The sequence below is a fragment of the Cyanistes caeruleus genome, chromosome Z, assembly GCF_971803275.1.
Source record: "Cyanistes caeruleus chromosome Z, bCyaCae1.hap1.1, whole genome shotgun sequence".
In the NCBI taxonomy this organism is placed as follows: domain Eukaryota; kingdom Metazoa; phylum Chordata; class Aves; order Passeriformes; family Paridae; genus Cyanistes; species Cyanistes caeruleus.
In genome coordinates this window covers 27,513,256-27,533,602 of record NC_141732.1, presented here as the reverse complement: position 1 = coordinate 27,533,602, position 20,347 = coordinate 27,513,256, and the positions used below count along the sequence as shown (strand labels likewise).

The 20,347-nt window shown below is 51.0% G+C and overlaps 2 protein-coding genes across 3 annotated transcripts in view; both read left to right on the top strand.

The window, feature by feature from the left end:
- LOC147648258 (zinc finger protein 541-like) overlaps positions 1-20,347 on the top strand; it is a 101,047-nt gene that overhangs the window by 37,802 nt on the left and 42,898 nt on the right. The gene's annotated exons all lie outside the window — the stretch shown is intronic.
- Positions 1,210-19,919, top strand: LOC111944787 (uncharacterized). 2 transcript variants are annotated; one of them, XM_086867981.1, is made up of 22 exons: positions 1,210-1,711; positions 1,778-2,574; positions 3,024-3,061; positions 3,489-3,592; positions 5,102-5,240; positions 5,380-5,579; positions 6,424-6,551; positions 6,728-6,897; positions 7,717-7,788; positions 8,116-8,238; positions 8,542-8,664; positions 9,238-9,373; positions 11,491-11,554; positions 12,336-12,384; positions 13,340-13,449; positions 14,284-14,401; positions 15,230-15,329; positions 15,737-15,933; positions 16,259-16,393; positions 18,323-18,574; positions 18,746-18,913; positions 19,745-19,919. In XM_086867981.1, exons 2-20 carry the CDS (start codon positions 2,499-2,501, stop codon positions 18,365-18,367), a joined length of 2,127 nt encoding a protein of 708 aa, XP_086724107.1. In that variant the 5' UTR covers positions 1,210-1,711; positions 1,778-2,498; the 3' UTR covers positions 18,368-18,574; positions 18,746-18,913; positions 19,745-19,919. The 2 variants fall into 2 exon arrangements, with proteins under 2 accessions (XP_086724107.1, XP_086724108.1); XM_086867982.1 differs by having other exon boundaries at positions 1,210-2,574.

Sequence of the window (20,347 nt, the reverse complement as noted above, 5' to 3'; positions counted from 1 at the left end):
TAAAGCCAAGGCAAGCGCTTCTGCTGCTGCTGCTGCTGCTGTGGCAGAGAGCCCTGGCTGGGCAGGGCAGGCACCCACTGTGCCACGGGCTGTTTCTCCTACCTGAGCTGGGCGGTGCTTTTGAGCCAGTAATGACAACCGGTGGGAGAACGAAGGGGGCTCTTCTGGCACCGGCACTTAGGGATGCCGTAGGGTGACCTTCAGGGCAGAGCTTGGGCCCCCACAAAGCAAAGCTGAGGTGTAGTGTTCTGGGGCTGCAGCATCGTGTCCAGGGAGGCTCCAGTTTACCAGTGACCAGCATGGGACTCAAGGAGATGATCTCCTGCTCTGTAACAGTTTCCTGATCTCTGGAAACTGTTGCCACTGGAGATGAACAGATCACACGGACACAGCTCCAGGTGTGGTGAAAGGAAGAGTTTATTTCTTCTCCCAGGATTTAGAGGTTTCTGACCACGGCCAGGGATTGGATGGTCAGGATAACACTTTCCCAACCGCACTGGCCGTGAGAGATGTCCATCACAAGACGTGTATCAGAAAGAATGGACACATCTCTATGTTTAGAGTTACAGTCCTGGGAAAGTCTTTAGAAAACCATGTGAGCAAGCTCAGAAGCTGAGTTTTCAAGGCGACAGGAAACCATTTCTTCAACACAGGAACAAACTCAGCTTAGATCCAGAGACAGAGAGCCCCAGACAGAGACAAGGTGGTGGGTTTATGGGAAAGAACCGGGGTGGAGTTTAAGGTTGGGGTCTAATAGGAACATAGCAAGGGAGAAACCCCAGGGGCTCAAGCGCAATCTGAACTCCCTGGGCTGCCACCCCACAAGGCCAGCGCAGGAGGGTCCAGGGTGGGGCAACTCCTCCTGGGCTCATCCCCCCAGGCAGAGGGATGGAATCCACTCTTCCCGGGCTTTAAAGAACCACACCTGTCACTTGTCCAGTGCTTATCTGAAAGTCAATGTTTGCCTCGCTGGGCAGGGGGCAGCTGACACAGAGGGAAACGGCTGGAGAGCACTTCCTTTCAAGCCTTCTGGCTGTTGGCAGAGAAGGGACACAAGTGCCAGGATGAGCAGCAGGGCCCGAGGCCGCTCCGTGCCTGCAGGGAGGGGCGGCTGCCGCTGGGGGCGCCATGGGAAGGGGGCGCCCCCGCGCGGGGCGGGCGGGGCGGGGCAGCCACCAGGGGGCGCCCGGGGCGGGGCGGGGCCCCTCTGTGAGGGGGGAGAGCCTCGGGCGGCTGCGGAGCAGGGCCGAGCCACAGACGGGCCCGGCCGGCCGTCTGTCCGTCCGTCCGCAACAGCGCCAGAGCAACGCACAGCGCCAGGGCAACTCACAGCTTAAGCTCAGCCCGGCGAGCAAGGGAATCTTGCCATGGAGGGCAGGCTTCAGGGCGTTTGATCGCCAGGCCTGCGCTGAGCCGGCAGGGCACAAAGCCTCCTCAAGCACCACTGCCTCCTCTGCAGGCTTCCTGCTCTTCCTTTGCTGACAGGGTCCAGTCAGCCAGGCTGGAGGCAGGCTCGGCTGGTGTTACAAACAGCTGCTGTCCAGAATGAAAAAGACAAAACCCAAAGCAGAGGGAAGGATTGCTTCCCAAGCTGAGTTCCTCACAGGAGGAGGCAGCGTTCCTCTGGTTCCCAGAAAGATGCAGAATTTTGACACGAGTACACTAAGTGCCCCTTACTTTTGTGGCCAGAACCTTGCCATTGCAGGCCAGTGTAGCTCACAATCAATATTCACCCATTCATTACTTTTGTGGCCAGAACCTTGCCATTGCAGGCCAGTGTAGCTCACAATCAATATTCACCCATTCATCCAGAGTCCTCAGCCTGTTGGGATTTTCCCCCCGAGAGCAGCCTGGGAATGCTGCTTGCTGTCCCAGGGCTTCTTCCTTGCAGGAAACTCCAAAGACTCACTTAGGTAACTCCTTTCTGTGTACCTTCATCATGACATTACCCCAAGCTCTTTCCAAGGCTGCAGATTGAAGCCTTCAGCATCTGTGGAATTTTCCATTTCTCTGTTTCCCACAATGCATGAATTCACAGACCCACCTAGAGCGGCTGCTATTGTGATGTCAGCGGCGGGCTGCCACGTCACAGCGCTGTCAAGGGGAAGTTGCCCTGGTGCACGCAAGGCCTCAGCGTCCAGAGCGGCTCTTGGCGTGCTCGTTGCAGGAGGACGCTGTATTGTGGTGTTCTCAGGCAGCAGTCTGTGCCCTGAAAAGGGAGTCTTTTTTTCTTTGCCTGCTCTTGTATGAGTCTGTGGACTCGTGCAGGCATCCTTTTCTTTCCCCTGTAGTTGTAGGGTGTGCAGACAGGTTACACGTGTGGTGTAGTCTGCACACCTGTGCACGTTTCTTTTGGATTTTTCCCTTCCTCTTGTACAGTCCGCGGGTTGCTGCGGGTATCCTTTTTTTTTTCCCCCTTCCTTGCACGGTCTGTGCAACAGAGAGTTTTCTCTGTTTTTGTGTTTTGGCCTGCGGACTCGAGCAGCCCTGCTGAAGAGATGGAGCAAGTCCGTAGAGCAGTCGGCAGGGCTTTTTCATCTGTGTCATGCCGCAAACTATTTAGTGGTCTGAGACGTAAGTAGAAGTTGTTCCCTTGGGGCTGCATATTGGAACAAAAGTGCCATAAAGATGCCATAAGGATACATACAAGGGATGTGCCTGTCTAACTGGACCCCCTCAGTGTGCTACAATAGTGAGTGGCTTTGCTCTGAAGGGCCAAAAGCTGAGCACTTTGTGTGTGCTCCTGCACCCTGGGGCTGGGCCTGTGCTGTGTCCAAAGAGATGTGCTAGCGCTGAGAGGCGTTTGGGGGAAGCTTTTCTGAGGAATTGTTTCCAGAAAGCGCAAGAAGGGAAATACTGCATGCAGTTTAGGAAAAAAACCAAAAAACCAGTCTAGGAAAGGGAGGAAACAAAAAAGCTGCTTTAGTTGCATGGTGGACAGTGAGCTACAATGGAGGCACTGACTACTAAGGATCAGAGAGTTTTCCAACAGCACCTGGCTCATTTTCCTTTGTCTCCGGCAGGTCGCCTGAAACGTGGAAGGAGTCAAGTCCATGGTTTGGTGAGTGGGAAGGGCACCCTTGACATTCCTGGTGTCAGAGAATAGTGGAGCAAGCTTTGGGCTTGGTCTGTTGCAGCCTAATGTCAGCCTGGCAGGCCAAATGAAAGTCCATGTCAGTGTCTGCATGGCAGAGACAATTTCTGTCTCTGAAAGACTGGAAGGCAGTTCCTGTTGGCTTCTCCCTAATACCTGAAATCCTGAGGGGAAGCCAGTTGACCAGAACTGAGCAGGGAAATGTTCCCTGCTTCTATTCAGACACTTTCACAGCAACTCAAGACTTATGTTGTTACTCCCATTAGCACCAAGACACAACAGCTTTTGCCCCCAGGTGACCTGTGTCTCCGCTTGCTGCTGCTGCCAGCTCTCAGGAGCCAACATCCCTGCTCTTATTGTTTGTTTGTGCTTTTCCCCTGCTCCTTCCCTGCAGGCCCCAACAGGAGAGATTCTTGCCAGTCAGGACTCCTCGGCCCAGGCAAGAAAGGTGGAGCAGCAGCAGAGCAGGGATCAAGTGCAAAGCGCCCTGGAGTTCAGGTGTGTGCTAGGCTTTCTCGCTTTCTGTGATCAGGGCTGGGCATTGCTGGACTTTAGGAGGCCCAGCGTCAAAGAACAATTTGACTTTGTCATCGTTTGACTGGCTCAGCAGTGCTGGGGAAGGCAGCCCATGGGCAGGTCTGGCTGCAGCCGACTGAGCTGTAGCACAGCTGCCTCCTGGGACTCGCTCCTCCAAGCTTGACAAGAAGCATTGCAAACTGGAGCAGAGTAGGAGCAAGGGAGCTTCAGGCTGGGCCTAAGGAGAAGCACTGAACCCCAAAGGCAATCATGCAGCAGAAGAAGCCCCTCAGAGAGCTTGTGCACATTTCACCTCTAGAAATTTGGAAGCCCCAGCTAGATGGAGCCTTGAGCAGCCTTTCCAGATGCCGTAGCTGATGCCAGGTGGTTGGAGCTAAAGTCTGGGCTAGAAGCTTCCAGGGATCCCTGCCAGCCTAAACCATGCAGGGATCCTTTGATTATTGGAATTGGATTGCAAGTTCATACCTACCTCCTCCCTCAGAGCCTGAGGGTCGTGGTGAAAATCTTGAGACTTTTCTGAGCTAACTCTTGTGAAGTATGGTGCAGGACCTAGAGGTGCTTTTGAGCAGCAGCAGTAGAAAGGAAAGGTCTTGCAACTTCCTGAGAGTCTCTGGGGATCCTAGCTGAGCACTGATTCTTGCTCACTTGTCCACCCACCCACTGGAACTTGTCAAGGCCCATTTGGCTGGTCCCTCTTCCTTTTTAAAGAGTGCCAAAACTTAGTTAGCGCTGCTGGCTTAGTTAGCCAAAAACAAATGTCGCAATTGTTCTTGCTCACAGAATTCCAGTAATTTAAATGGCAGGATACCTTTCCCTCCTCCAGGATAGTTCTTGTTCAGATCAAATCCCCGCTATGGTTTCTTTCTCATGTTGCTAGAAACTGGTGTTTTCACCTATGCTCCAGTGCATAGCTTTAGTGTCTTTACCTTGGAGAGTCTCTGGAAAATGAAGTATCTCTAGGTACACTATGAATGGCATTAAACATTGATGAGTCAGCCAGGAGAACACTGTGTTCTGTCCCCCTGCAGAGTGACTTGGAAGTGCAGATGAGCTCAGGGCTCTTTGCTTGTTGCACTAGTGAAAGCAAGAGTAATTGTGGCTGTCCTCATCTGGACTTAGCAAGCCTGACTTAGCCAAAGAACTTTTGCAAGTACAGTAGCCAGTGTATCAGAGAGGAGCGTAAGGCCTAGCAGGCAGGAAGCTGTTCAGCTGAGAGATCCTGAGCTTTCTGGAAGTGTTTCTGTGGTTTCTGGAAGCTTGTTGACTTCCTCAGTGGTGACTCTTTCACCTGCAGTAATGACAAAGAGCGATGCTGCTCTAGCCAGGCCATTCCAGCATTCTCTTGAGGTGGATCTAGAGGGCTGTTGCAAGTCCCTGAGGATGGCCTATGTGGGACATCGTATGTAGTCGTGGTTTTGCAAGGAGGCTGTGTTGCTATGAAAGGCTTGTTTGTGTGTGCCCCTGCTGTAGATGGAAGGAGTTGGCTGCATTTGGGAGAAACCGCCCCTCCTCACTGGAGAGGGCGTTTGAAGTGGCAGCAGAGCCAGAGGAGGAATCACAGCTGCAGAGAGATCTGCGGAAAGAAGAGGTTCCTCAGGCAGTGCCAAAGGTATGCTCACCTTATTCCTAGGCAGCACCTGTGGGAGAGGGAGCTGCCCTTAGCAAGACTGCCCCAAATGTTGCTTCTGGCAGCAAGCTAAGCCCGAGACTGTGGTGTTGTTCTTCTTGAAAAATGGTGCCCCCCGCAGTTCCAGGTTTGCCGCCCTCAGCGGCCAGCTCACAGGCATCTGGAGAAGCTGCTCCAGGAGTTCTCTCGCCAAGGGCACATCCTGTCCCAGGTGTGCAGCGAGAAGGCAGCGCTGGCACAGGAGAACGCTGCCCTGCAAGCTCGACTGGCAGCCACGGAGCGGGAGCTACGAGGCCTTTCGGAGCAGCTGGGAGAGGCCAGGTAAAGGCAGGGAGGAGACCCTGGGCAGGACATTATGGAAGACATTTCTGAGCTAACGCTTGTGAAGTATAGTGCAGGACCTAGAGTTGCTTTTGAGCAGCAGCAGCAGAAGGGAAAGGTCTTATGACTTCCTGAGTGTCTCTGGGGATTTATGCTGAGCACTGATTCTTGCTCACTTTTCTACCCACCCACTGGAACTTGTCAAGGCCCATTGTCGCAATTGTTCTTGCTCACAGAATTCCAGTAATTTAAATGGCAGGATACCTTTCCCTCCTCCAGGATAGTTCTTGTTCCGATCAAATCCTAGCTCTGGTTTCTTTCTCATGCTGCTAGAAGCTGGTGTTTTCACCTATGCTCCAGTGCATAGCTTTAGTCTCTTTACCTTGGAGAGTCTCTGGAAAATGAAGTATCTCTAGGTACCCTATGAATGGCATTAAACATTGATGAGTCAGCCAGGAGAACACTGTGTTCTGTCCCCCTGCAGAGTGACTTGGAAATGCAGATGAGCTCAGGGCTGTGAGCAGAGGCTGGGCTTTTGCTCCCTGGCAGAGACTTTGTGGGCACAGCCACCCTTGTGGGATATGGGAGGCAAAGGCAATTTGAGCTTTGGCTGCTGAGATCAAACTCAGCTGGCCTTTCTGAGCAGGGCTAAGTCATGGGGAAAGGCTGGCCAACCACCTGGAGGGGCCTGCTTTGCTATTTGAAGTGGTAGAAATAGTCTTGGATCTGAGTTTCCACACAAGCCATTTTCCATCCTCAGGTGTCGGGATCTTAAGGCACATCTTCCTAGAAAATGTGTTTGTGTGTGCCAGGAACAATTTCTCTTCTTTCCCACAACTTGTAGGTCAGAGAAGGAGAGCTTGGAATGCAGCCTGTTGGAGGCTCAGCAGCAGGTATTGAAGCTGGAGATCACCAGGAGCCACCTGGAAGGCCAAGTTCGCACAGCCATGCAGGCCAAGGAGGTGATACTTGGTGAGAGCCTCGTGCGCTTTGTGTCTGGCGATGGCCCTGCCTAGTGCAGTTGCTCCGAAGGCAGCTCTGTGCGCAGGGCTTCCGAGGAGTGAAGGAGCTGGGAACAGGTCCCTCCTTGGCTAAAACGGAAAGGGCTTAAGGTCAGCAGAGTCTCTGAGTGTTGTTCATGCTTGCAGAGGATGTGAGGGGCCTTCGTCGGGAGCTGCAAGCTCTAAGATCTCTCAGCCAGCAGCAACTGGAAGAAATGGCTCAGCAGCTCCGCTGTGCCGAAGAGCAGTTCAGCCAGGGTCTGAGACAATGGCAATCTGCTCAGGAAGAGGAAAAGAGGAAGCTCCTGCAAGAACAGGTAGGAAACAATATGCACCTGAATTTTTCAGGCAAGCTTTGTGGGCTGGCATAGGAGAATAGCAGCCTGAGTATGTGACACGGTGGCAAGGCTCTACTGTAGGCCAGATGTTGCTGGGCCAGGCAGCAGAGGGCTTCAAGGGCTCAGAGTTGAGGGGCTGAGAATGGCCAGAGGGAGCTGCTGGGACACTGAATGCAGCCACGGTTTCAGGGTGTGAAAAAGCCGAGGTCTCCTGGAGGCTGGGTGCTGCCCACACAAAGCATGGCAGCAGAGAAGGAGCAGGATGTTTCCAATGCCCTCGTGCCATGCAGCAGTCTGCTGACCTTGCTGCCAACTGCAGTCCCAGCAACTGGGTTCCTTGCTTTCTGTCCTTCCACGGTGGACAGAGGTCTTCCCTTTGGCCTTGAAGCATTCTCAGCAGGCCCCATGTTGCTGGTATTTCAGCTGGTGGCCTGTCTTGTGACTAAGGCGTGGGGGTGCTGGCCTTGTTGTCATCCTGCAGTCCACCTGCAGCTTTTCCTTGATCAAAGGACAGGGGGACATTGAGAACACAGCCTCTGAGAAGAGGCAAAAATCCTGAGGAGGGAGGGGCCTGATCAAACAGGCAGCCGTCAAAGTGGCAAAGGAAGGTGGCATCTCCTTTCCTTCCACTTGCTGACCCTCCTCCTAAGTTTCTCATTAGGACAGGAGTTGTGGCGGGCACAAAGCCACTACTGTGAACTCTTTAGTAGGAGGGTTGTGGGTATGATGCAACTTGCCTTATTTTCTTTGGGGAGAATGACTGGGCCTTCATCTGGAAGCGTCTCTTCCTCTCATCAGGAAAGGCAGCTGGAACAACAGCGTTTGGAGGCTTGGGAGCAGCTGGAGCAAAGGGAGAACCTGGTGGCTGAGGTACAGAGGGAGCAGGAGAAAAGGTTGCTTGAGATGAAGCAGGAAGTTGCCATCTCGCAAGCGGAATAAGAAAAGATAAGAACTAGAGCCAGCCAAGAGGCAACGCGTGTGCAAAGAGAGTTTCTGTGTTGTTTTGGGCTCCTCTGGGCTCCTTGTGGGCACTGCTTTCCTGGACACTGTCTGGGTGGGATTGTCCCTTAGCTGTCCCTAGTTCAACAAGAGAAAAAGAGCAAAATGCTTTTGGGAAAGTGTGAGCACATCAACCTTGCTTGCCACACAAGTGTTGTGTGGGAAGTTTAATGCCATCTTCTCTTTGTTCCTGTGCAGCTGCAGCACCAGGAGGCTACTCTCTTGCAGAGGGTGCACCAGCTGCAGCGAAAGCTTCATCATAGGCAGCGGAAGGTAGATCTGCTGAAGCAGGAGCTGGAGGAACAGCAGGAAGATTGGCAGGTGAGCCTGACTAGGCAGGTAGCAGAGGGAAGGGCAGTAATGAGGACGTGAAGTTTGCATGTCAGGAAAGGGGAGGCAAGGACTACTGCAGGCACTGTGAGCACAGAGCGTGACAGGCTCCAGCGCTGAGCAGCAGGAAGAAGAGTTAGGATGGAAGGGCTGGAGCTGGGTAGAGAAGCTGAAGGAAGTGCTTCTGAATGGAAGGTCTTTGGAGACTGGGAAACGAGAAACCTGAGCGTGGTTGGATGCCACCTGCCACTTGATGGCAGGTGCTAGTAAGAATTTTCCTGACCAAATATCCAGGACGAGCTGCAGGCAGTGGTGCAGGAAGCTCAGTGGAAGATGAAGGCAATGCAGGAAAGGCACAAGGAGGAAATGAAAAGGATGCAGCAGATGCTGCAGTACAGGCTGGCAGAGCAAGAGCAGGTGAGTGAAAGAGCAGTAGGCAGTGCAGTCATGCAACAAGTGGTCTCTGCCCTTCTCACCTTTCCCCTGCAGAGCAGCAGGAGGATGGAGGCCATGCCTCTGGCTGCCATGTGCTGTGCTCCCCATTGCAGCTGCTCAGAAGGACACTTCCTGGGCTGCTGAATCTCAGCTGCTGCCCTGGGCAGCAGGGCTAGTGCTTTGGCTGTGGGCCAGCAATGCTCAGAATGTATTTCTGCTGGCCTCCTAGTGCTCGCTTTCTTTTTGGGGCTTTCTTCAGGTCAACATGGTGACCCACACGGATTCTGAACAAGTTGTCCCTGTCCATGGTGAATGCAGTCCTCAGGACAGGGTGAAATTGAAACTTGTTCTTTCCCTTCCACAGTCTCTACTCGGGCTGGCTGTGACAAGCTGTAGTCTCTGCCTGCTTGGTGGGGTTGGACTTGAGCGGGAAGAGTTGAGAGCTCAGCTTGCAGCCTAACACAAGTGTTGTTCCTAAGGGCTTGCCTTTGATATGCGCTCTCTGGGGCATCTCTGCCAGCCACCTTTGTGACACCAACCAATTTCTTGTTCCAGATGGACGTGGGCGCTGCAGCAGCATCTTCCAAAGGAGCCTTCCCTCCGCAGCCTGAAAACCTGAGCAGGAGCAGTTCGTCCCGCCCAAGGCAGGAGTCAGAGCAGCGGGGAGAGAAGCATTGCCTGAAGCTGCTGAGTACGTCCTGTACATCCTTTGTCCGAACAAGCTGTGTATTACAGTGTGTGTGCCTGCTGTACTACAGCATATTCCTCCTCATTCTGGTGTGGGACAGACATTCTGGATTCCCTACAGAAGCCGTTGTGGTACTCAGAGGCAGCCAGGGAGCACTTTGGGCCATTCCTTTTGCCTCAGAGGGCAGCTGGGAGCGGGTGGCAACTGATGGTTGCGACCTAGCAAATGACCCAGGGAACATGTGTGTGTGCTAGTCTGGCTAAATGGATCCTAACTGTTGGCGTCCTAGATTGCCTCTCGACTCCTTTCTTGTCACCAGTCATTGGAGACCAAACACTTCAGAGAAATTGCTTGGCTGTGTGGCTGCTTTCATACTGGTGTTGTTTTGATGACTGTTAGGACTTTTCCTCTTCCTCCTGCAGTTGGTTTTGGTAAGAATTCTATATTTTGGTTAGCCCAACCTCCTTGAAAAGGGTATCAGGTGACAGCAGAAATAGGAGAGGAAGAGGTCTTTTCAGTAGGCCCCAGAAGTTAAAATACCATATTCTTAGAAGAATCTTTTGGAGTCAGAGAGGAAGAGGTGTTTTCCAAGTGCATGAAAAGCAGAGAAACAGAAGACTTTTTCTTTACAATCCCTCTTTGATATTTTACTTGTATGCTTAGGAAGATGCATCAAAGAGACAATGCATCTATGTGGCACAGTGAGATCCAAGTGCCCTGCAGGCAGTTCTCAGGAGGAAGGCTGCAGCCCCTCTGCTGCACGTTCCCCTGGTACCGGCCACTTTGTCACGGCTAATGCCCGGCCCGTCAATACTCCTGGAGAGCCAAGCCCTGGCCTCAATCCCTGCTTGGATCATGCTCTAGGAAAGCACACCATGGCCTTGGTGACTCTGCAGTACAACCAAGTTGCTTCTTGCATGTAATAGCTGCCAGGGCAGGGCTGTCAGAGAATAACAGGTTGGGTACTGAACAGAGCCCAGTTTACTCAGAGTCTGCCGTCAACTGTTGGGACAAAAGGGGCATTGATCCAGTCCTGTGTGGGTCTGGACTCAGTGGCAGTCATGGTCTGTGTCGAGTGGGGGACCAGCTTGTAATGGGACTCAGTCTGACTCTGGCTTCTTCACAGTGGTTGTCTGTGGCCATTGGTGGGCTTTGCCAAGCTTTTTTGTCCTACCTGCCCTGCCACTGATGGCTGGTGTGACTGCAGAGGCTGGAGCCTTCCTGAGCTGTGAGGATTTAGCTGCCTCCCCATTGGCACAGCTTTGCCTGGACTTGTGAAAGAATCAGCGTCTCACTTGGGCAGCAGTCTGTGCCACGGCAGCGCCTGAGGAGCGGCGCTGTCCTTGTTACCCATCTCCACTGTGCCCATTTGGGAAGATGGGGCATGTGGGTGGTGCTGAAGAGGCCGAGTCCAGTGCTAGAGACTGCTGCACCCCAGGCTGAAGACAAGTACTTGTATTTCTTCAGTGCCCATGGGGAATGGGCAAAGTCATCTTCAGAACTTAGCCTGCTCAGCAATGAAGAGGATCCTAATTCTTCCAGACATTGTTCTTGGTTATAGCATGAGCTGCTGTTCTTGACAAGTGGCAAGGCATTCTTTAGGCAAAATGCTGAGAGTTAGACAAGGTCCCCTATGCTCCTGGAATTCATGTTGCAATATTCTTTCTGCTCTGCAAAAAGCAGCTGTTGGTAAAAATTCATCCCAGATCCCAGAGTGCATTTAGTCTTTGGAAGTAGGAAATCTTTTGCTGAATCTCACAAGAGAGTGTGCATTCCCAAGGAAATGAAGGCTCCTGATTTTTCAGCTCTCCTTCTGATTTGTAAATGACAGCTACTTGCCTTGGTGCCTGTTGTTTTCTGATGTCGGTCTGCTCTGATGCTTTCTCCATGGGCTTAGTTTCCTCTCAAGGTAACCCTTCAAAGGAACGCGGAGAATCAGACTCTGTGCAGGCCATGTGTGCTACAGAGCTGCCTGCCTTGCTGGGGCTGCTGCTGCTGTTGTTCTTGTTGCCAACCGACCATAAATTGCTCAGAGTCCCGGAGAGTGGAGCTGAGTTTCAGATCTCCTGCAAGTCGGTATCTCTCCTTTGAAGTTTGTTCTTGTGTTTTGTTTCTTTCAGGGAGTGTTGTGAGCGTGGGAGATCCAGAGAAGAAATACACTGGATGGGAACTTATTGGTAGTGGGTGAGTGCAGCCAAGCTTACTTGTGCATGGGCCAGGTATTTTGCTGGTGCAATATCAAGTGGGAAGTCAGGCCAGCTGCAAGCATCTTCACAGCCCGGCTTTAGATTGTCCCTGTCTCACTACTGATCACAAGGCATCATCCAAGGTAACTGGATGCTGGCAATTTCTTGCCTGCCTCCAGGAGGAGGACCTGGAAGCCGTGCTGTCCCTCAAGCGTGTGGCACCACTTGGCTGCTTTTCCTAGGAGACATGGTTTTGTATGATTCAAAGTAATACGGCCACACTGATGAAGGAAAACTGAGAGAGCAGCTTCCCACCTGATAGCTGTCAGATAACTGCTGTCGGTGGCATTTCTTTCCAGTCTTTGGCTGAAAACAATATTCAGTGCTCAGGACAATAAGGAAGGCTGCGTGGTGCTGCCTGAGTTTGGCAGATAGAATGAAAAGAGAGTGGTGAGAAGGCCCAGCAGGTCTCTCTGTTCCATTGCCTGGAAAGACACACACACAGGCACAAAAAGGAAGAAGGGAAGAAAACCCCCACATCCATAATCTAGTGTGTACATTTGGGATTTGTAGCAGCCTTTTTCCTTCCTGTTGGATGGAGCTTTTCACTTGAACATGGTGCATGCAGAGGGCTGCTGGGCTGCTGGGCTACTGGTACAAGAGTAGACAAACCATGGTGTTTTACAGACACTCCGGGCAGCAGAGAGCTCCTGCCTGGGCTGCCTTTCACTTCTCAGCACTGAACAGCTTCTCTGTTCTTGCCACTCTTCTGTTTCTAGGGCTTTTGGAACCGTTTATAAGGCCTTTGACACTGCCACAGGACAAGCGGTAAGTGCCAATAGCCCTCGCAGATTCTGCTGCTCTGGAGTGCTTTCCCTTGCAATGTGACCTGTGGCCAGAGCTTTGGGCCACCTGTCCTTGCTGCAAAGGCTGTCCTGCAGAAGCAGCCTACCTAGAGGCAGCCTGCAGAATGCATTTTGGACAGACTTTGTCTTGCATCCTGAATGGATGCAGGGATGGTGGTGGTGTGTTTCAGAGAAGGACACGCTAGTCCAAATTTAATGGTGGTGTCTTGGAGAGCCGCACTGCTCTTTGGGGTTGAAAGTTCAGAGTCCTGACTTCTTATTTCTGGCTCCCAGCACGTACAACTCCATCTTCCTGACAGTTCCTTATCCACCTGCAGTGCTGTGCTCAGGAACTGTGCTCGGAGGGAGGTCTACGAGGAATCCAAAAGCCCTAAACCACGCCTATAACGGGGGGTGTCTGCCACAGAAAGGAGTATTGTTTTTTAAACCCATTAAATAATTACAAGTCTAAACCACGTTCAAAAATGTTCTTCAGAGATGCAAAATCCAAACTATAAAAGTTAGGGAAGTTTTGAGGAAACTCAGCTTTACTTTGAGTTGTCTTAGAGTTCTTTTTTGGACAGCATTTTCTCCATAATGTAGCTGTGCATTTACATTGGGGCACAATCAAGAATGGCAGCTGGTTCTGAAACAGTGAGTGGTCAGTCCCTAGAAATTCTAGCATATTTCCAGCCATTTCAATTTCTTTTCACAGAAGCAGAATTGCTTTTGGCTTACAAAACGTGTGTAAATGATAATAGTGGTGAGAAACCAAGTCTATTTGAGAAGCCTGTGGGTGCAGAGAGTGTTGTTAGCGCCTTGTGGTTGATGCTTTAGAGTCCCTTTTTCCCGAGGTGACAAGGCATCGTGGCCCATGAGCACAAGGAGAAAGAGGCTCTTGTAATGTCTGTACCTAATGGCTTTCAATGTCATTGCAGGTGGCTGTAAAGGAACTTGATCTCCAGCACCAGGGCTGCGAGGAGGTATTGAAAGAAATCCTGGTCATGAGGGAATACAAGAACCCAAATATTGTCACCTACCTTGAAAGGTAAGTACTTCTGGGATTTTTCTGGGAATGCTCCTTGCCATACTCACAAGGCAAAGGTTTAAAAGGTCTTTACTCGCTGGCAGAAAATGCATCCTTCCATTAACATCAAGCCACTCCTGGGCCAGGCATGGGAGGAGATTGCATTTTGTCCCCAGGAATGGTTCCTGGCATAAATAACTTGAAGATTGTTCTCAGAAACCTGGCTCTCTTCCTAAGCCAGCAGCCAGCACATTCACTCATTTCATGTTCTTATCAGGTTTTGGGGCTTGAGTTTTCCTGAGTGTTGCAGGAGAAGTGCTGAGAAAGCATGACAGAAATGATTTCCCTTGCGCCGTTCCCACCATTTTCCATTGCCTTGCATTCCAAAAGACTAGGCTAGGAGACACATGGTTTGCCAGGTTTGAAATTGTTTTTCCCCTTTGTGACTGTCCTTTATGCACCGTTTTCCAAAGGGTGTTTTGCAGTGCTGCACACTTGCCTGCCCTGGGTAAAAGCTGTGAAATCTGTTCCCTTGTTGCTGGAGTTAATGGTGCAATTGGTATATGAAGATAATGAAGCAGCTGCTGGCATGTGTCCACTTCCAGATTTATCTGGGCCATCACAAATGTGTCTTTTTCCCCTGCTTGCCGCCTAAGCTGTCTCCTTTTCCACAGATGTGCCTTCCTCATTCAGACACAGATTGCAAGCACTGGATTGCCTAGGTGGAGATGGTCTTGATTTTATTCCATCTTCATTTACCAGTGCCCTGGAAACAAAACTCAGCTGTAACCCTTCCTTCCATACAGCAGTTTAGCTGTGCACATTCATCTCCACGCTGTTGTTTTCATCTTCCAGCTACCTTCTGAATGAGATTCTCCTGCTGGTCTTGGAGTATATGGACGGAGGCTCTTTAGCTAAGGTGATCCACATGGGAACGATGGCTGTAGGACACATAGCAACGGTCTGCCGGGAGGTAAGGGATCCTGCTTGTGCTTGCCATGGCTTGGCATGGCTTGTCCTTGGAAGGTGCTGCTAAGTGAGTGATTCCATGTTCAGAGCTTTCTTTCTGCATTGCTCTTTTACGCTTCAGAGAAGCAAGAGCATCTGGACTGAACTGCCTGCCTGTGGCCCTGCCTGTACTGCAGTCTTCTTTACACTTATCTACTGTTGTGGAACCCTCTGTCTCTTTTGCCGTTTTATTTTCTGTTCTGTGCTTTGCCCCTCCAAGCCTCTGCCCAGAACCTTTCTGCATTGCCTTCTTTGCCTGTAAGTGCAAAGTGGCTGCTGTTTGAGTTTTAAACCTATGGCAAAGCCAAAGAGAGACTCATCTCTCACAGGTCTGGCCTTCAAATGATGGCATGGCCCCCACCATGGTGCTTGCTGCTGAAAACTGACAAAAGAGCTCCTTCTGAGTCTGCTGTCAAGGCAGCCTTATAACCCTTGTCCTCCAATCTCCCAGCTGACAGTGATCCCCTTGGTACCCAAGGCAGGGACTTCTCCTCTTTTGGCAAACCGTTGCTTGTCCTCCGGATGGGGAAAGCACATCAGCTGCAGCAGCACTCATTCCCACTGGCTTTGCAGGGGACAGTCTCGAGCAAGGACTGATGTTTCCCCCTCAGCAACTAATATGTCTTCCCTTGGAAAGATCGCTCTCTCCTAGAGTTGAAGCAGCAAGCTCTTCCTCTTGCCACCACTCACTGCTCCTTTGAGATCTGTGAATCTTCAGGAGCAGTTTCCTTTGGCATGTGATGCAATCAGATCAGGCTAACTTTTGGCTTCCCGTTTCTTTTTTCTCTCCCAGTGCCTGCAAGGCCTGGCCTTCCTTCATGCCAACGACGTGATCCACAGAGACATCAAAAGTGACAATATACTTCTGGGCCTGGATGGCTCTGTCAAGTTGGGTGGGTATTCTTGGCCAGGTGCAGCGCTGCGGGGAGGTGGTGTGGGGCTGCTTTTGAGTGGCTGCCAGCTGCTGCTGAGAGTGCACGCAGCACTCCTGCAAGCTCAGGGCACTGCTGCAAGGTGCTAAGAGGTGTAGAGAGCAACAAGGTGTCAAGGTTGGCTTGTATGTGCCCACTGCAGAGGGAGAGAAGTTCAGCCTAAAGCTTCAGGTGAATGAGGAAAGCCACGGTGTGAATGGCTTGGGTTTGCTAAGTGGACAATTCCCCATATGCATGGCTGCAGCCCTGAGGCTGCACAAGAGCACAGCTCCTTTTCCACCTTGATTCAGCATTGCATTCTGAGACTTAGACTGAGGAACATTTTCCCTTGGTTTCCTCCTTGAAGCAGTGTTTGTTTGTCTCCTCAGCTGATTTTGGCCTCTGTGCTGTGCTCAGCCCTGAGCAGAGTAAACCGAGGTGTATGGCCGGGACCACTCGCTGGATGGCGCCCGAGGTTGTCAGGAGAGAGCCATACGGCCCCAAAGTGGACATCTGGTCCCTTGGGATTGTGGGAATAGAAATGGCCATAGGAGAGGCTCCGTATACTTGGAAAACCAGTGCTATGGTAAGGTGCAAATAAGCCCACATGCCAGTGGCCTTCTGCTCTGTCTCCATTAGACACAATCCCATTCCCACGGCTTGGACAGCTTCCAAGAAGGCCCACTTCTAAAATGTCCCTGGGGCCCACGTAAGCTGTCAAGGCAAGAGCTGCTGGATGTTGGAATAGCTGAGGCAGCCCTGGGGCCTTTTTCTTTTGGGAGAAAAGGCTCATCTCTCACCATTTGCTAGGCAAGAAATTGCCACTGCAGACTGGGCCTTCAAATATGGGGTCTAGGTGGGTACTTAAGGATATGAAAGAATCACGTAGAGTCTGTTTCCTTCTTCCTCAGGCTAAGTATCTGATAGGCACACAAGGAGTTCCAGATCTGGACAAGCTAAGCCTACATCCCAGCTTGTGTGACTTTCTGGAACGTTGCCTGCAGATGGATGTGGACAAGAGAGGCTCTGCCAAGGAACTTCTGGAGGTACAGTGCAGAGTGGCTGCAGGCCAAAGAGTGTTCCCTGTCAGGGTTTGCTCCTGGGCCGAGCTCCAGGGCATCAGATGGGCCCTCCCCATCTTAATCTCCAGTCTGGTTGCTTTTCACATGAAAACCAAGTAGGATCCAAGACTACTTCAGGTTAGAAGGGACTGCTGAAGGTCATCTAGTCCAAGGCCCCTGCCACTGGCAAGGATATCTTCAAGTAGATCAAGTTGCTCAGAGCCCCAGCCAAGCTGACCTTGAATGTTGCCAGGATTGGGGCACCTGCCAGCTCTCTGGGCAACCTGTGCCAGTGTTTCAGCACTCTCCTGCTAAAGACTTTCTTCCTTAGAGCCAATCTGAATCAACTCTCTTAGTTTAAAACCATTTCCCCTTGTCTCTTGCAATTGGCCCTGCTAATAGATGTGTCCTCATCTTCTTTAGAAGCCCCTTCAAATATTGAAAGGTCTCCTTGCAGATTGCCCTTCTCCAGGCTAAACAAGCCCAATTCTCACAGCCGTTGCTCAGAGGAGAACTCTCAACTTCTCGTCATTTCTGAGGCCCTCTTTTGCTCTCGGGTGCTGTTTTCAGCTTTACCTGCTAGCCAAGGAACTGAAGTATCGCAGTGCTGGGGACAGAAGCCCGCAGTGGGGTTTGGAGATCCCAATGAAAGCAGTCCCTGCCAAGCGCTTCTAGGCTGATCTGTGGGAAGGCAGGGGCTGTGGGGGCTGAGGGTGAGCCTCACAGGGGACCCAGCTTGTCCCTCCTGGCCCACTCTTAGGGGTTTCTGCCAGCCAAACGGGGACAGCTGAGCAGCATTTGTGCCAGCCCCATGTGCTGCCTGGCCCGGTCACGTAGATGAGAAGCGCTGCGGCTTTGCTGCCAGGTTTTGTGGCAGATGGGGAGCTGCTGAGCGGGCCACTTCCTCGGCTGTCCCTGCTATGGAGGAAGATGCCAGAATTGAGTCCATCTGTGCTCTGCCACTTGTATCTGTGTGTTTCTGGACACTAGAGGAAACCAGCTTGACCCTGTTATAAATGAAAATGCTAGACTTGCCAGTACATCAGGCAATATAGCCAATTTATTAATTGGTTTGATAAAAGCTGAGCAAGTTTTTACAGCAAGTGGGCTGGGTGCGTTGAGGGCCTCTACCCTAAGCAATGCACAAATTCAGGTCTCCAAAGCTCGTCTCTTATGCCTTTCTAGGCACTTCACTTCCTCAAATCCTTACTTATTTTCTACTTGGTTTTCCCTCCTAATCAGTGATTGTGGTTCTTGAACATCTGTTGGGGAGCTGGTCTGAGACGGTCTTCTGCTGTCTCCGTAGTCTCTCATCTTTCTCTTAAAATATTGTTTTCTATTAGCAGTTTGTTTAACTAAGCGTATATTTTGTTAGTCAGCATATAGTTTGCAAGCTTTCTTTCAATCATTTTCCAACTCAAAGCTAACTTCTCTAAAAATAGCTTCATAGGCTCTTTCTTTAGTTATTACAAAACTCAAAATGTTTCAAGGCATGTTTCAAAATGCTTTTCTAGAGCTTTTTAGCTCCCGTTGGTCTTACTTCCCTTTTTTAAGTGATTACAAGTTTTCCTTCAAACTAGTTTATACAAAGATACAAGGTAGTTTAAAGTTTAATATTTGGTTGTTAGAACAAGCTGTTATCTAAAAGCTGATTGTTATATAATTATTTTGTTCAACTTTACTTCCATGCTTTATTTTAGCTGATTTTCAAACCACTTCTTAGTAATAATCCCATGGTCTCTGTCTGTATTGCTCGCAGACACACAGACATGGGTGAGTGTCACCATTAGATTGACACAAATCTCCACTTAATTTCTCACAACCCTGTTAGAAGCTCAGCTGGGAAAACAATGGTTCCCCTTTTTTTTGCCTTTTTTCATTTGGTTTCTTTTGTTTCTTTTTCCCTCTGGGCAGCATCCATTTCTCAGATTAGCCGAGCCTCTCTCCAGCCTCTTCTGACAACCCCATGGCTGTCATCCCGGCAGCAAAGTAATGCAGGAAGCAGAGGGGATGACGAGGACCACCTGAGCACTTGGAGAACAGAGCCTCTGAGAGCAGGCAGAAATCCTGAGGAGCCAGGGGCCAGGAAACAGGCAGCCATCAGAGCAGGAAAGGAAGGTGGCATCTCCTTTTCTCCCATCTGCTGATCCTCCTTCTAAATTTCTGGTAAGGACACAGGTGCTGGAGAGCACAAAGTCACTATTAATGTGCCCTTTTCAGCTGGGGGGGCTGTTGTGTGGGGCATGAAGCTTCCACTCTTTCTTTGGGGAGCTTCCACTCTTTCTTTGGGGAGCTTGTCTGGGACTTCATCTGCAAGTGTCTTCCTCCCCTCACCAGGCCTGTGAGATGGAATGTCAGCATGTGGAGGTGCAGGAGCAGCCGCTGCTGCAAGGAGAAAACTTCCTGGAAGAGGTGGAGAGGGAGCAGGAGAGATGAAGCAGGAAGTTGACACCTTGCAAGCTGAACAAGAAGACGTATGAAGTAGGGCCAGTCAAGAGGCAAAAGGTATGAAAAGAGAGTTTGTGTGTTGCTTTGGACTCCTCTGGGCTCCTTCTGGGCACTGCTTCTCTGGACACTGTCTGTCTGTCTGTCTGTGATTGTCTCTTAACTGGTCCTTGGTCAACAGTGCTGGAGAGACCTTTGTGCCATGAGGGTCGGGGCTTCTCAGGTGAGAGGCTGCCAGGGTGCAGATGTGAGGAAGGCACGAATGCTGTTGCTGGCCTGAAAAGAATGGGAAGGCCAGAGCTGTCTCTCAGAAGCAGGGAGGTCCCCCAGGAAGCCACCTGGCAGAGCCAGGCTGGAGCTGGGGGAGAGGGCTGGCTGTCAGGCTGCTAAGGAGGTGCCTGAAGCTGCTGAGTACGTCCTGTGCATTCTTTGTCAGATTGAGCAGTGTATTCTAGTGTATGTGCTTCAGCATGAGCTGCAATAGCACATGTTCCTCCTCACTTTAGTGTCACACAGACATTTTGCACCCCCTACTGAAGCCATTGTGGTGCTTGGAGGCAGCCAGGGAGCACTTTGGAGCATTCCTTTTGCCTTTGAGGGCAGCTGGGAGTGGGTGGGCTTTGCCTGAGCTTCCCTGTGCAGTAAAGACAAAAGTGGGGATTGTTTCCTGAGCAGCAGAAGGTTGTGACCTAGCAAATGGCCCAGTGAACGTGTGTGTGCTAGTCAGACAAAATTGATCAGAACTGTGGGCTTCCTAGATTCCCCTTAAACTCATGACTTGTCACCAGTCATTGGAGACCAAATTCTTCAGAGAAATTACTTGGCTCTGTGGCTGCTTTCCTATTGGTGGTGTTTGTATCACTGGTATTACTTCCGCTCGTCTTTCTACAGGTCACATGGCCCCTGCCACAAAAATCTCCACTCCGTATGCTTTTCAAATGAAAACATAGGACACTTGCAGCAAAGCAATTGAGGAAGTTGAGGACATGACCAGGAGCACTTCAGGATTACTTTCTCCAATGCCAGCTAGCAGCAGACTCGCAATAAAAATCCTAGAAACCCCCAAGCCCCTTGCAAGATTCCTTTCCTTGTCTCCCACGCAATATAGCTCTACATTCACTTCTGAATTCTTTCTTAAATGTCCCTCCTGTGGGCGTTCTGGTATGGTTTGGAATTGGGAACAGTCTCCTTCCTTTATCAACTCCAGCCTACCCTGCCTTTGGATTATGGCCATTGGCCAGGTTTTGGCCAGCCGTGGACTTGTGGATGAGGCAGAAAGTGCAATTGCATTTCCAGCCAGAAAGCAATGAAGAGCAGGGCAGCCAAAACCTCCCAAACATTCCCCCCTTTTTGTTTTTAAATATAAAAGCAGTATCTGTCATCCTGTCTCCTGGCCCTTTGGAGACAGGGTGACAAACAGGGCACTTGGACCTTCCACCTAACCCTACAGGCCTAGTTCCTTTCAGCCAGTGATACGTCTTGTTGTATCCCTGG

Excerpts from the sequence above, each read along its gene's own strand:
- LOC111944787 (XM_086867981.1), top strand. The coding sequence starts at position 2,499 with ATGGAGCAAGTCCGTAGAGCAGTCGGCAGGGCTTTTTCATCTGTGTCA. Across the intron at positions 5,241-5,379 it reads TTCCTCAGGCAGTGCCAAAG|TTCCAGGTTTGCCGCCCTCA; the intron begins GTATGCTCACCT and ends TGCCCCCCGCAG. Across the intron at positions 15,330-15,736 it reads GGATGGCTCTGTCAAGTTGG|CTGATTTTGGCCTCTGTGCT; the intron begins GTGGGTATTCTT and ends TTGTCTCCTCAG.